This window comes from Geotrypetes seraphini, chromosome 7 (assembly GCF_902459505.1).
Source record: "Geotrypetes seraphini chromosome 7, aGeoSer1.1, whole genome shotgun sequence".
Classification (NCBI taxonomy): domain Eukaryota; kingdom Metazoa; phylum Chordata; class Amphibia; order Gymnophiona; family Dermophiidae; genus Geotrypetes; species Geotrypetes seraphini.
Genome location: NC_047090.1, coordinates 71,313,905 through 71,329,899, shown reverse-complemented (window position 1 = coordinate 71,329,899; position 15,995 = coordinate 71,313,905). Strand labels below are relative to the sequence as shown.

Sequence of the window (15,995 nt, the reverse complement as noted above, 5' to 3'; positions counted from 1 at the left end):
TATCTGTATAGGACGTAGATGTTCAGTTTGTGCTCATTGCACATAACAGGTTGGCTCCATGTGGTTGCCATGTTATTGCATATGTTTACTTGTTGCCTGTTTGTTAATTGTTGTTTCATGTTGCAAAGCAGACCAGAATGCTGTTGTGTAGTAGGTATGTTCCAGTTCTATTTGATGGGTTTTGGACTTACCTACAGGGTGCTCTGTGTTCCTCAGCTAAGTGGAAGGAGTAGTGCAGAGAAAAGTGTGGATTTCTGCAAAACCCGGTTCGTGGGTAGAGGTGAAACACCTTTAGTATGAATTCCGTAAGGGACTAACAGAAGATTACCAAAGGTAATAACCTAATCTTCCATTGTAATTTTGTGAGTTGACAAATAATAAACAGTCTATGACATAGGAGCTGCCTGTGATGCAGTGGCTTCTGTTCATCTTTTCTCAAAGTATCGTATTTTTCAGTGAGGCTTATCCTTTGTTCTGCAGCATCATTAACAACAGTCAGTTTGGATGTACAATTCCAAAGTTCCTTGAAAACTGGATCTTTGGTTGACTCTGGGATGCTTCTTCAGGAATATTTTTGCTTTTGTTGATTCTCCTTCTGTCAAGAGATCAAAAAATAACTGTTCTCTGTGTTAAAAGACTTTCAGAGTTCACAGGTTCCGTTTCATCTGTATATATGAGATGTGGAATGTCTGGCAAAGGTACACTGTAAGTTTTGCCCCATTCACATCTTTGTTTCTAGTATGATTCTGTCATCAAAAAAGGGAAGTTCTGCTAGGTGCTTGGACAGAAACCATAGATGTCTGGAAATGCAAGAGTCTATGCGTTGTGTCTGTATCCTGGCTCGATCAAATACCACCATTGCTGACTTACACACCAACTTATAGCTTTCCGTTAAAGGATTCCTTTGTCATAGTGAAGAAAATTGACCAGTCCACGTGGCAGTCTGGTAGTTGACAGCTGCCAGACTGACATCCCAAGGAGCCAGTTTTTGGGTGCAGATTGCAAACTAGACAACGCCATACAAACTAATTATGCACAATCACCTATATACATAACACACAAGGAAATAGTACATGCTGAGGTGACCTCTAAATATTGTCTAATCAAACTAAAATTTGACACATAAATAAGACATGCCAAATGGACACAAATAAGCCTTGTGGAGACATGATTTGACAAGTTTAATTTTTTTTGCATTTTACCGTGGGGACCACCCTAATGAATATGATATCACCTAAGTCAGGGGTGTCCAATGTCGGTCCTCGAGGGCCGCAATCCAGTCGGGTTTTCAGGATTTCCCCAATGAATATGCATTGAAAGCAGTGCATGCAAATAGATCTCATGCATATTCATTGGGGAAATCCTGAAAACCCGACTGGACTGCGGCCCTCGAGGACCGACATTGGACACCCCTGACCTAAGAGATAGATTCTGCAAAACAAATAAAATACTTTAGAAATGGCAGTAACAGCCTTGCTAATAACAAAAGTAGTATACTCACTTTATTTGGGCCACTATTTTGTATCAATGGAAGATGTTGACTGGGGACCCTCCTTGAAATTGAACCAGTTGGCATGGAATTACTCTATGTAATTACAGTACTATAGATAAAAAGAAGTGATACACTCACTCCTGTGCTTTTGGACTATTGAAGTTGCCTTAGCAAGTCTTTTAAAAACAATCTCCCATACAATCCATTATTACGGTTGAAAAGATTATGTTCAAATAATAACAGCTAGATAATGAGATCTCAGGACATACAAGATAGATTTAATGAAAAAGGATACCCAGCAGAGTGTATAAGCACCTGTCTCTAGAAGGCCTCTGCCATAGATAAAGAAGTTTTACCCAAGCCAGTAGAAAGGAAAAAGAATGATAAAATGTACACTACCTTTTACACATTTATCAAATAGTGTTATCAAGATTTGGAGGAAACATTGGCACTTAGGTACAAAATGTGTATGTTTTCAAACTAAAATCATACAAGAGGGAAAGGAATCTCAGAGATATGCTTATACCCTCAGCTCTACCACAAACAGCAAGAACCAAAAGAACTTTACCTCTTGGTCATAAGTGTGGAACAAGCTTTTGTTTGTGGAGTTAACATAGTAACATAGTAGATGACGGCAGATAAAGACCCGAATGGTCCATCCAGTCTGCCCAATCTGATTCAATTTAAATTTTTTTATTTTTTCTTCTTAGCTATTTCTGGGCAAGAATCCAAAGCTCTACCTGATACTGTACTTGGGTTCCTACTGCACCCTACTACACCCTCCCAACCATTGAAGCCCTCCCCAGCCCATTCTCCACCAAATGGCCATATACAGGCTCAGACCATGCAAGTCTGCCCAGTACTGGCCTTAGTTCAATTTTTAATATTATTTTCTGATTCTAGATCCTCTATGTTCATCCCACGCTTCTTTGAACTCAGTCACAGGTTTACTCTCCACCACTTCTCTTAGGAGCGCATTCCAGGCATCCACTGCCCTCTCCGTAAAGTAGAATTTCCTAACATTGCCTTTGAATCTACAACCCCTCAACCTCAAATTATGTCCTCTGGTTTTACCATTTTCCTTTCTCTGGAAAATATTATGTTCTACGTTAATACCTTTCAAGTATTTGAACGTCTGAATCATATCTCCCCTGTCTCTCCTTTCCTCTAGGGTATACATATTCAGGGCTTCCAGTCTCTCCTCATACGTCTTCTGGCGCAAGCCTCCTATAATTTTCGTCACCCTCCTCTGGACCGCTTCAAGTCTTCTTACGTCCTTCGCCAGATACGGTTTCCAAAACTGAACACAATACTTCAAGTGGGGCTTTACCAATGACCTGTACAGGGGCATCAACACCTTCTTCTTTCTACTGACTACGCCTCTCTTTATACAGCCCAGCATCTTTCTGACAGCAGCCACTGCCTTGTCATACTGTTTTTTTGCCTTTAGATCTTCGGACACTATCACCCCAAGGTCCCTCTCCCCGTTAATATGAATACTAAGGATTTTAAACATCTGAGAACAAGGGAGGAACTCCTCCTGAAGCTCTTCTCCAATTGCAAAACTGAGGGAGTTATTTATGCTGTGGTTTGTCCTTGTGGACTATATGTTGGTAAGACAAAGAGACATCTGACTATTCACATCATGGAACAGAAGAGTGCCATCAAGTGCCATGTGAAAGAGAAACCACTTGTGGAGCATATTTTGGAGGCTGGGCATAATTTTGAGGGTTATAAATTTTGCGCAATAGCTGTTCCATGAAAAAAATGGAAGGAAGAGATATGGAAACTCTATTACATAGAACGAAGTAGAGGTTCATCTTTAAGCTTGTATATTAGCTCCTGGAAGACTGAATATAGATATAGACCTATGTGACGAGCCGAGCGGTCATTTCCCATTATCTTGTCAGGACTTGCATTGCTCCGGGCCAGCTTTTCTAAAAACCCTCTGTGGATTCACACCCATATAAGCTTCTAGACACTCTTAGAATGTATAATGAGCACTTTTATTGATGTACAGGACCTGAGTCTGTTCCTTCACAAGCTCAGAGAAACCAAAACTCTATACTTTAAATTCAGTGTCTTAGTCCAGTGTAACAGTTTGTTCTATATACAGCATGAATTCCCATTCAATGTTTATTCAATCAGCTCTCAGCAATTTCAAAACCTGCGTGGCTTACTTCAGCCACAGCAGACATTCTTGTACAATCCCTCTGGAGGTTGAACTCATGGCTCATGTTCTGGACTTCCTGCGGGCTGGTCTCAGGAAGGGTATGGCAGTCTCTTCGTTCCGTTTCCTGATTGCGGGACTTTCATGTTTAGGTCCCTCTTCATTCAGGAGTTCTCTGGCATATCACCTGGACATTGTCTGGGTCTTGAGTGGAGCTGGGAGGCTGCGGCCTCCCTTATGACTTCCATGTCCGACGTGGAACCTGCATTTGGTCCTACGCTCCCTGACTCGTCTGCCCTATGAACCCCTGGATGGCATCTCTCTGAAAGAGCTTGCCATTAAGACTATTTTTCTTGTGGCAGTCACTTTGGTGCGGACAGTGTCGGAGCTTCAGGCTCTGTCATGCAGAGATCCTTTTCTTTGCATCACTGTGTTGGCGGTAATTTTACGAACTATGTCTTCCTTTCTTCTGAAAGTGATTTCCTCAACCATGTCAACCAGGAAGTTTAGTTGCCAGCCTTTGTTCCTTTGGGTTCCAAGTTTAAGGACCGTGTTTTGCGGTCTCTGAATGTGTGACATCTCCTTGTGAGATACCTGGAGGCCACTAATGATTTCCGTCTGTCAGATCATCTCTTTGTTCTAGCGGGCCCCATGCGCCGTGGTCGGCCTGCTTCTAAGGCTACCATCTCGGGTTGGACACTTGTGGCCATTTCCGCTGCCTATGTTTAAGTGGGGAAGAAACCTCCCCTTGGGGTGAAGGTTTGCTCTACCAGAGGCTTGGCTTTCTCCATGGCGGAGTCTCTGGCAGTTTCGCCTGAGGAGATTTGTAGGGCGGCCATGTGGGCTCCATCAGATAGCCTCAACCAAATAAACATTGGCTTATCTTTAGCCAGCCCCTTTACTGTCCAAGCTTCCCCCAGGGTTCTCCTTAACCCACAGCTTCTGAGCCTTCTCTGCTCAGGGAAGTCTCATTGTAGAGGCTCTCACCTTCCCACAGGTGACCCTCTCCTAGGGCCTCTCACGGGAACCTCTCAGAATGAATCCCAGCCTGGGCACATGAAGCTCTTCCTGCCTGGGTTCCACCCCATGACTTAGCAGGATAGCCTGTTCATGTAGTTCAGCACCACTTTTTCCCCGCTTTGCTTGACATGGCATGTGGCATAAGCGCGCTCTTCTGCTTTCCACCCTTCGCAAACAAGGCATGATATAGGGGTATTAGAATCAGAGGACTCCATCCCTGACACTTTTGGATGTAAAACAAGGTGTTTTTGAGAAGTTTGAGAAAAAAAAAATCTAGAAAATCCAAGATGGCTACCACTGGTGAATTTTGGTGCTGAAAACAGTTTAAAATAACCTCAGGGCTGACCAAAAACCTCAAAAACCAGGATTTTAGGGGAGGGGGACCAAGGCCTTAGCTGTACAAAGTTAAAAACAGCTCATGAAGACCCACTGATTTTTCCCATAGGCCTTAATCACAGACTATGTGCTGGAGAAATGGTGCTGCTGCTGCCTGCTTCAGCATCTCTTAGGTGAAGCTGTTCTAGGAGAGGCCCTTCGCTGGAACCCCCCTGACCTCTCACAAAAAGAGGGGGAGACGAAACGCAGCAAGCACCGTAAGCACCCCAAAGGAACGCTATTAGCACATAAACAGCCTGCGCTCTGGCCCCTAACCAAATCAAAGGGGCAAGTAAACACCAGGGGAATGGAACCTGTGATTCACAACTGGCAAGGTGAAATACCTCTTAATATATATATATAAAAACCAAAACCTTTACTGCTCAATGTTGAAGGCTAAAGATAAGCCTGGGTATGTGGGAAAATAGTATTTGTGAACTGTATTGTGGGTCTGGCCAGGAGCAAACCATGATAGATTTGATTATTTATACAGTATACATATATAAAGAAGGAAAGACTTGCATGGAAGAGGGTCACTAAAACTGTTAACTCCTTACTTGTGGAAGGACAGCTTCAGACAACACTAAAAAGAACTATGGTGCACCCTCTACTGATAAAGAGTTCCCTTGATAAGGACAAGCTCAAAAACTACTGACCAGTTTCTAACATTCCTAAACTTGAAGTTCCTGCCTTCCCACTTTGCTTTAACAACAACAAAAAAAACCCAATTAGAGGAGTACTGAAAATAGGCAGGAGAAAAAGTCTCCCCTAACCCGAATGGAACCTGGGCTCCACTAATCTTCAGCAGGCTGGCTGAAACAGGTCCCTGAAGGATATACCTGTCAGCTGCAAATTTAAAATCTGCTCCTCTTCACGCAAGCAGAGCAGACCCTTATCAAAATAGATCTCCAATTTCATGAAAAAGACTGTGATTAGAGCAAAAAACTGCAATTCTATAGCAAAATTAAAAAAAGAAATAAACCGGGCAGATCAGAAGGCACTTTTCATGCTTGCCTGTAGAAAGAGAAACTGAAAGGAGCAGCAGACACTTGGGAGAAGGAAGAGGTTTCAAAAGTTATGATTGACATCTTTCTGAAGTATGCTCACGAGTCTGGACAGAGTACCCTAAAGTTCAGCAAACTATTCCTATTGCACTGGAACTACCTTTGTAATAATCAAAGCAAGAAGGTTAAAGAAATATCGATAGGTTGTGAGGGAGTCAGGGATTCTCCCTCATGAGTGATGTTGTTTTGCTGGTGGGCAGTAGAGGGCACTGGCCAATTAGTGGGTAAACTACAGGGTCCAGAATGTGTTGAGCTTTGTAGCTCAGTGCTCAACCCTCAGGTTTATCTCTGCTTCCCAGGGTTCTGTTTCAAATCACTGCCAGGGAAGTCTCTCTCCTAGAAGCCTCTCCCTTGGGACCTCCCTGAATGATTCCACTTTGGGGCAGATATATACTCCTCCCTGCCTGCAAAAGCTCAGTGCATTTTAGGACTGGTTGTTTTGGAACAAAATAGTGGAACTAGGTCCTGGACTTTCAGAAGTTAAAATATCAAAGTTTATTGGTGTACAAAACAATATCCAGTGTTCTCCCCAGAACTTTTTTCTAGTCGGGTGGCATGAAAAAGTGGTGGGGTGGGGAAATTTTGGTGGTGGGGAAAAGTAATTGTGCATTATTTTTATTAGTTAATTATTATTAATTAGTCTTTAAGCCCATTACATTAACGGGTGCTAGAATACATGTGTGTCTGTCTTTCTTTTTCTCTCTTTTTGGCCGCTTTCTGTCTGTCTGTCTTTCTTTCAGTCTCCCTTTCCTCAGCTGTCCACCACCACCCCTTTCCCTCCCACGTGTCCAGCAGCACCCCTTCCCTGCTCCCCCTGTCTAGCAGCAGCCCTTCTCCCTTCGTTTTACATCTCCCCTGTCCAGCAGCACCCCTTCACTGCTCCCCCTGTCCAGTCCTGGTATGTACTGGGTCCTTCCTGAGGTTTTGCAACATCTTCCGGATTGGCTTTACGGAAGATGTTGCATATGGAAGAGAAGCAAGTCCATTTCCTGTGAGGTAAAGGATTCTGAGTTGAGGCAGAACACTTAATGACAGAAAATCTTCTGAAGTCAGAAAATTGTATGAAAAGTCCAAAAATTCCAGATGTGGAAAGTCTTTCTTGCTAACCTTAATCTTTCTGATTCCATTCATTGAAAGATCCAATTCCCGCAAGGCAGAAAATGTACAAAACACCTCCAAAGTCAACCAGTTTTCTGTTGCATTGATGTAGACAACACAATCAAACTGTTTAAGATCTTCTTCGTTGGCTGAGGTTAGATTTTTGTCTTTCACATCCAGAGAATACAGGTTTGAAGCACTGTTCACACAGGTGGTCTTCATCACAAACGGAAAATCCAGGATATTCGCCTTGAGCTTCAGCTCTTCAAAAATGTTCTCTTTAGAGGTCTTGTGCGTGGCTTTCTGATGTGAGATTTCTATTATACTTTTCTCACTTTTTATTGAACAGATCACGGTGTTGAAGCTCTATGGGTCACTTTCCAGTGGTCAGATAACTTCACCATGATGCTGTAAATATTTTCTGACTGGTAAGCAGTTAGTTGGATATGATCCATCTTCATTAAGATAAAACCAAGCGGTACTCATTGTTGCTGCTGGTTTACTCTGCAATACTAAAGCAACCCGAGGTCTCCTCTCCCTTTTTTTTCACAGCTGGTTAATTCCTTTCCTCCTGACTCCTAGAGTTGCGCAGTTTCCCTCTACCATGGCCGGTTCCCTAGCAACGGGAGATGCTCTTAACTTTCCACTGATTGGCATTCCCCATCAGCAGAGCCCAGGCTTCACCCGGCAGGAAAAATAAACCACAACCCCCGGCAACCCTAGTGACGTAAACATCACTATGGCGCACCACATTACCCCGGGAGTTGTAGTTCCCCTTTAAGCTCTTTTTGCCCAGAGCATCAGAGAAACGAACTACAGAGCACACAACAAAAAGGCACAGGATGGACTCGATCCTGTTCAACGTTACGTCATCTGGTGGAACTGACCAATCAGCGGTGAACAGGTCGAGAAACTGGGGGGCAGCGGTTGGTGAGTGAGGGCGGGAGGGGAGAATCGCCGGTGTGTTCCCTGCCTCTATGTTCCAAAATGGAATACGGCCACGGAAGGACACAGCACGCCTCAGGAATCACAAAACCCTAAGTGCGTGTGCGCGTTTAGGGTTTTATTATAGAGGATTATTTTCCAGTGCTCAATATGACTTTCTTTTTTAAGGTTTGACACTTGGGCAGTGTTCCAGTAGCATTTAAGCCACCCTTGTAAAAAAGTAACGCAGATCCTCTTATTCCGAATAACTGCTGGCCAGTATCAAACCTTCCATTTCTTTCAAAACTACCCTTCTTGAGAGAGTGGTATTCAACCAACTTCTAACTCATGTTGAATCAGTTAATGCTTTGCATCCCTGGCAACCTGGTTTTTGTTTAAGACATAGCATAGAGATAGTAGTTCCTGTCTTAGGGCTCCTTATACAAAGCTGCGATAGCAATTCTGCCACAGCAAACGCATGAAGCCCATAGGAATTGAATGGACTTTGGTGCATTTGCCATGGAAGAATCACTACTGTGGCTTTATAAAAGGGGCCCTTACTGCGTGAACTCCATAGTCACCTAGACTAGAGAGTTGCGCGGGGACAGAAATCCCACCCGTCCCCACCCGTCCCCGCCAAAGTCCCACCCGTCCCCGTGAGGAATCCCACCCGTCCCCACCCGTCCCCGTGAGGAATCCCTCCGTCCCCACCCGTCCCCGCGAGGAATCCCCTCCGTCCCCACCCGTCCCCGCGAGGAATCCCCTCCGTCCCCGCCCGTCCATATAAACTTCAGAAATAGTTATTTCATTTAATTATGCTACTGAATTAAAGGCTCTGGTAGAAACCATTTACAAATAAGCAAAAAGACTTTATTAATTTGAAAATATTAATTGGGAAGAATACATACTTTGCAAATGGGTTTCTACCAGAGCCTCTAATGTTTATAAATTTTTATCAACACAACTAATATACTACTTTATTCTGAAGCAAAATAAAAAAAAAGAAATATAATTCTTTTCCTACCTTTGTTGCCTGGTTTCTGCTTTCCTCATGTTCTCATTCAATTCCTTCCATCCACTGTCTCTCTTCCTTCTGCATCTTCCATTTGCTCTGTTACTGTGCCTCTCCCTTTCTTCCCCCTTCCAAATTGGTCTGGCACCCATCTTCTTCTCTCCGCTCCCCCCATAGTCTGGCATCTGTCTTCTTCCCTGCCAGCGTCTTCTCCCTACTCTCTCTTCCCCATTTCCTTTCAGCGTCCTTCTCCCCCCATCTTCCCCATGTCCTGTCAGCGTCCTTCTCCCCCCTCTGTCTTCCACATGTGCTTTCAGTGTCCTTCTCCCCCCTCTGCTTCCCCATGTCCTTACAGCGTCCTTCTCCCCATGTCCTTTCAGCGTCCTTCTCCACCCCCCCCGTCTTCCCCATGTCCTTTCAGCGTCCTTCTCCACCCCTTTGTCTTCCCCATGTGCTTTCAGCATCCTTCTCCCCCCTCTGTCTTCCACAAGTGCTTTCAGAGTCCTTCCCCCCCCCGCCCTTCCCATGGCCTTTCAGCGTCCTTCTCCACCCCTTTGTATTCCCCCATGTGCTTTCAGCGTCCTTCTCCCTCCTCTGTCTTCAAGTGCTTTCAGTGTCCTTCTCCCCCCCTCCTTCTCTACCGCCCCGGGTGCAGCACAGCCGGCCAGGTCCCCTTACTTTTGTGGCACTTCCCCGACCGACTGACAACAGCCCCGGTCCGACAAACCTCCCTGCCCTTAACTGCGAATCTAAATTACCTTATTACAGCTGCTGTAAGAAGATAATTTAGATTCGCGGCTACAGGGCAGGGAGGATTGTCGGATCGGGGCTGTTGTCGGTCGGTCGGGGAAGTGCCACAAAAGTAAGGGAACCTGGCCGGCTGTGCTGCAACCGGGGCGGGGTGTGGCGGGGCGGACCGCCCCGTCCCTTGGTAGCCACTCGAACCGCGAGGCTACTCTCCTCCTTACCTGCACTGCCTGCAGCACAGAGCCAAACGGAAGTCTTCCCGACTCAGTCGCGCGGCTCTTCTCTCTACCTTCTCTGCTTGCAGCACAGAGCCGAACGGAAGTCTTCCCGACGTCAGCGCTGACGTCGGAGGGAGGGAGGGCTTTAAGCTTTAAGCCCTCCCTCCCCTCCGACGTCAGCGCTGACATCGGGAAGACTTCCGTTCGGCTCTGTGCTGCAAGCAGAGAAGGTAGAGAGAAGAGCCGCGCGACTGAGTACATCCAGCCCCGCAGGAACCCCGCGACCCTCGGAGGCGTCCCCACGGGATCCCCGCGACCCTAGGGGGCGTCCCCACGGGATCCCCGCGACCCTAGGGGCGTCCCCACGGGATCCCCGTGACCCAAAGGGGGAACCCGCGGGATTCCCGTCGTCCCCGTTCCCGTGCAGCTCTCTAACCTAGACCAGTGTTTCTAAACTTCTTCAACCCAGGTATACCCTAAGTCTAACAAATAACAACCAAGTACCCCAGCCCAAGCTCCGCCCCTGACCCCACCCCCATTATAATAGTACTAATTGTAATGCAGTTTCTTCTATTAATTTTTCATGTACCCACAATACCTTATTAATTCATAATGGTAACCATAAAATTAAAAAAAACCCACAAAGCACACTGTATGCAGAGAAAATGTTTATCATTTATATTTGTTTTATTTTTCAAAGAGGTCAAGGCAGATGACTTTAAAATATGCAATGTCACCTCAGTAACAACTATAGAAAAATAGCCAAATATAGTGCAAAATATAGATAGCATATTATAAATTCTCAAAACTGACACATTTTGCCATGGCTTTATAAAAGGGGCCCTTACTGTGTGAACTCCATAGTCACCTAGACCAGTGTTTCTAAACTTCTTCAACCCAGGTACACCCTAAGTCTAACAAATACCAACCAAGTACCCCAGCCCAAGCTCCGCCCCTGACCCCACCCCCATTATAATAGTACTAATTGTAATGCAGTTTCTTCTATTAATTTTTCATGTACCCACAATACCTTATTAATTCATAATGGTAACCATAAAATTAAAAAAACCCCACAAAGCACACTGTATGCAGAGAAAATGTTAATTATCATTTATATTTGTTTTATTTTTCAAAGAGGTCAAGGCAGATGACTAAAATATGCAATATCACTTCAGTAACAACTATAGAAAAATAGGCACATATAGATAGCATATTATAAATTCTCAAAACTGACACATTTTGATCACTATATTGAAAATAAAATCAATTTTCCTATCTTTGTTGTCTGGTGATTTAATTAGTTTCTGGTGGACTTCATTCTGACTGTGCATCCAACATTTTTTTCTTTCTGCCTCCTGCATGCTTCCTTTCCTCCAGACCTCATTCCCTTCTCCAACCAACATCTCTCTCTGTCCCTCCATGAGTTCAATTTTTCCTCCTCTCTCCTCCACCCCTATTGGCAACTGTCCTCCCTCTCTCTTCCTCCTCTGTTATGATCTTGCACCTCTCTGTTCTTCCTCACGGTCTCTCCCCCTCTGTCTCTTCTGTCTGTACCTCCTATAGTCTAGCATCTGCCTCCTGTCTTTCCCCTTTGGTCCAGGCCTCTCTCTCTCTCTCTGTTTTTCTTCTGCTTACATCCACCATATGCCCACCACCACCACCCACACCCCATATCCAGCATTTGTTCTCCTTTCTTCCAGGTCTTTCTGTGCCTGCCTCTCTCTTCTTCCTTCCTTCCTCCCTGGTCCAGAATCTTTCCACCTCTCTGAAGTCTCTTTCTCTCTCTTCCTTCTATACATCCCCAAGTCCAACATCTGCCCCCTCTCTTCTGCCTCCCCTTTGTTTCAGGTTTCTATCTCTCTCTCTTCCTTCTGTTAACATTTTGAGTCCTCTCACCTTTGTTCCAGGACTTTCTGTCTCTCTCATTCTTTGTCTTCCCCCTCCCCAGGGTCTGGCATCTCTCTCTCCTCGGTTCAGGTTGTTTCCCCTCTCTACCTTGTCTTTTGGTTTAAGTCTGCTTTCCTGCCCCTCCTCAAGGTCCTTTTCTGTCTCTTTGTACATGTAAGGGTTCAATCTAATTCTCCTTAAATAGTGCTGCGTTTGTCTGTATTTTTCACTACATTAAAATTTAGAAATCTTCATTCAAGGCAGATCATATATAAAAGGTAAGAATATTAAAAAAGGAAAAAGCAGAAGAAAAATTAAATCACCGCAGAGTACAACTGCTTAAGGAGAACATATTTGGACCAGAATAAATCACCAGCAAACTATCCTTAATCCTACAAGAGACTGGAGGAACAGCATCTATGACAGTAAAATATGTTGGATCCTGCCACCAGGCCAGAACTATAATCGAAACAGGAATAATAAGTACAGTAATGTCAACAAAACCTGATGCTGTCTTTGCCTTTATAAATTTGTTATTATTACTATTACTGTATTATGAATTATTTCTATCTGAACCACTAGCTATTATCTTTATGCTCATATTCAGTGATTCATTAATTTAAATTGCAACACTCAAATTACATGGATAACGTGGTGTTATTGCCAGTTAGTCTATTTTAAAACAAAAAATGAAGTGATTTTATTTTATTGAACTTAATCCATAAAAGCAGCAACTTTGTCACCCTTTTAGTTAGTTGGCCCAAGTTATATTTAAAGCAACATAACTTCATGCTCTACCGATAATAACCTACACCAGGCCCCCAATGTGCCCTTAACTCCACCTCCAAATCTATGCATACAATTCATGCATAGAATTTATTCATGGAACCAACGCGAATAAAATAAAAAAAAAGACGACTTAAGATCGGCACTGATGGTGATCGCAGAACTCCTGGTACATTAACACTCACTACTTTAGTGGCAAACCACGGTTCACTAGCAAGGTACAGTAAATCCTCACTTCAATATTTCAGCACAGCCGTACTTGTTCTCTACCCGAGCTGATGTAACAAAGCTCACACTAAAGTATATAAGGGCCAGCGACACAAACAGAAGGCATCATCTTATTTACTGGCGGGTGAGTGTAGCGAGTTCCACGTGCAGTGATCTGGCTGCCCGCGGAGGAGGCCATACGCATGCGCTAGTATATCAGGTGACCTCTGATGTTGCTGGCCTGTGCCTGTGTCGAGGTGAAACTTGCTGCATCAATCCGGGCAGAGAACTAATGGGGCTGCGCTGAATTACTGAAAGGAGGAAGAGGAGGCGGTACTTCGATGTCTTGGAGGATCCTACATTTCCACGTCAGTGCTGTACAGACACCAAAGCAGGGTCCTTGGATGTGTTGCAAAGGGAGTGTGGGAGAGGCGCCCTGAGGGAAGGAAGCGTGTTATCATTTTAGTCACTAAAATGATAACACGCTTCCTTCCCTCGGATCATCTCTCCCACACTCCCTTTGCAGGCAGTGTTCTCCCTAGTGTCTTTTAGCCGGGTGCTCACCTAAATTAGCCGGGCGGAGCGCCCGGCTAAAAGATGCTAGGGAGAACACTGAATATCATAATGCAATAAAAATCGGACAGATGCCAACAGGATAAAAACATAAAAAAATTGTTAGAGGTGAACAGATCTTACGTGGTCTGTGTTTCAGCAATAATTTGTCTTCCTCAGGGATCCTTAACACAGTAGTCGGACAGACGATAGCGTCACGGAACAAACCAAGTGAACTCCATTCCAGGCCCAGCCTGATTGTTTTCTACATTCTTCTAGTGCCCCCTGCTGCCCAGTAGCACAACTGTTGCATTGGTGAGGGAAAATCCTCACATTCTCCTTTATGAACTTTATCTATATTTGATCAGCTTAACAGCAAAAATGGATGAAAGGCTGTCATGGCTACTGACATGTTAGTGTTATCCACTGAGGTTTCCTAGGAGTTTATTTTTTTTGTGTTCTCTGGCTTTGTGATAGCCAATGAAAATACTGCATGAATCTAGACATGTCATTTGGTTAATGTAGTTGGTGATTGCACATTTTTTTAAGCAATAATGTATTTCTTTTCAAATGCAATAATAGTAATCTAAAAGCCTTATTTCTCTTATTAACACAGGAATTCGTGGAGAGATTAATGTGGTGGTGAAAGTAGACCTCTTCAATGATTTAAATCGATTTAGACAGTCGTCATGTGGAGTTAAATTTTTCTGCAGTGAGTAAACAATTGTCTATTTTGTTGTCTAAGAAATTTATTTGTTAATATAAGAAAAGAAATATGCAAATGGATTATAGACAATACAACAAACATTTGTAGTCTACTAAGCAAAAGCACTATTCAAAGCAGATTACATTGTAAAATGCATGAGACTACAATGTATAATGCAGATTAAAATATCTAAATATTAAAATATGGCTCTTAGATAAAATCATATCCCGAAGTTATAAAGCGAAGTTATAAAGTTTGCAGATGACACTAAACTCTGTAGCAGGGTTAAAACTATAGGGGAATGTGAAGAACTGCAAAGAGACCTGACAACATTGGAGGAGTGGGCAAATAAATGGCAGATGAACTTCAATATAGAGAAATGCAAGGTCATGCATATAGGGAAAAAGAACCCGATGTTCAGCTAGAAGATGTGGGGGGAGGGGGGGGTTGGCTCTGAGGGAAAGTAACCTCGAAAAGGGCTTGGGAGTGTTGGTGAGTACAACAATGAAACCAACGGCGCAATGCGCGGCGGCCTCAAAGAAAGCAAACAGAATGTTGGGTATTATCAAGAAGGGTATTACAACAAGAACGAAGGAAGTCATCCTGCCGCTGTATCGGGCGATGGTGCGCCCGCACCTTGAGTACTGTGTCCAATATTGGTCACTGTACCTTAAGAAGGATATGGCAATACTTGAGAGGGTCCAGAGGAGAGCTACACGAATGATCAATGGTATGGAAAACCTTTCATACGCTGAAAGGTTGGAGAAACTGGGGCTCTTCTCCCTGGAAAAGCGGAGACTCAGAGGAGACATGATAGAGACTTACAAGATTATGAAAGGCGTGGAGAGGGACAGGTTCTTCAGCGTACTGGGAACTACAAAAACAAGAGGGCACTCAGAGAAATTGAAAGGGGACAGGTTTAGAACCAATGCTAGAAAGGTGGTGGATACCTGGAATGCTCTTCCGGAAGATGTAATAGGACAGACTACATTAAAGGGTTTTAAAGAGGGACTAGATAAATTCCTTAAAGATAAGGGGATTGAAGGCTACAGATAAGGGAGGACACAGGAGCAAAAAGGGTATAGATAAAAGGGGAAAAGGTTTTTTTTTAGGATATAAAAGAGTAGGGATCAACGGGTTAGACAATTAAGGCAACTCTACAGGTCATGGACCTGATGGGCCGCCGCGGGAGCGGACCGCTGGTCTCGATGGACCCTTAGTCTGACCCAGCGGAGGCAAATTCTTATGTTCTAAAAGTAATTAATGCCTTACTAAATGATAGCAAATCTACTTCTAGTCAAGTATCAGCTGAGAGAGAATTCCACTGTCTAGGACCAGCCACTGATCATAGTCATGAGTAACAGAAAAATGGGTTGATCTAATTGCCACCTTTACTAATAGATCAGTATTTGCAGAACACAGACTAAAAACCCTCCTTAAAAAGAAACAAAGGCTTTAAATTGGTGGGGTCACTTCCATATAGGTGCTTAAGTATTACTAAATATGTAAGGGTCTTTTTCTGACATTTTAGAAAGGATATGCAAGATAGAATTGATGGGATTTTATTTGAGATTGCCTGACATGGTGATGTTTCACCCAGCTTTATGCTAAAACAGAGGGAAAGATAAGAAGGAGCTCCCTCTGCAAGGGTCAGCCACAGGTGTTTAACAGTACACACAGTGGAACCACCATAGCTCTCATAGCACAATAGGTTCCGTTTTTTAAACTGTTCTTAAG

General features: G+C 43.9%; 1 protein-coding gene across 12 annotated transcripts in view; it reads left to right on the top strand.

Moving 5' to 3' along the window:
* C2CD5 (C2 calcium dependent domain containing 5) overlaps positions 1-15,995 on the top strand; it is a 377,832-nt gene that overhangs the window by 67,547 nt on the left and 294,290 nt on the right. For all 12 annotated transcript variants that reach the window (XM_033951251.1, XM_033951262.1, XM_033951260.1 and 9 more), the window contains one exon: positions 14,169-14,264. In XM_033951251.1, coding sequence (XP_033807142.1) covers positions 14,169-14,264 — 96 coding nt within the window. The remainder of the gene's footprint in view (positions 1-14,168; positions 14,265-15,995) is intronic.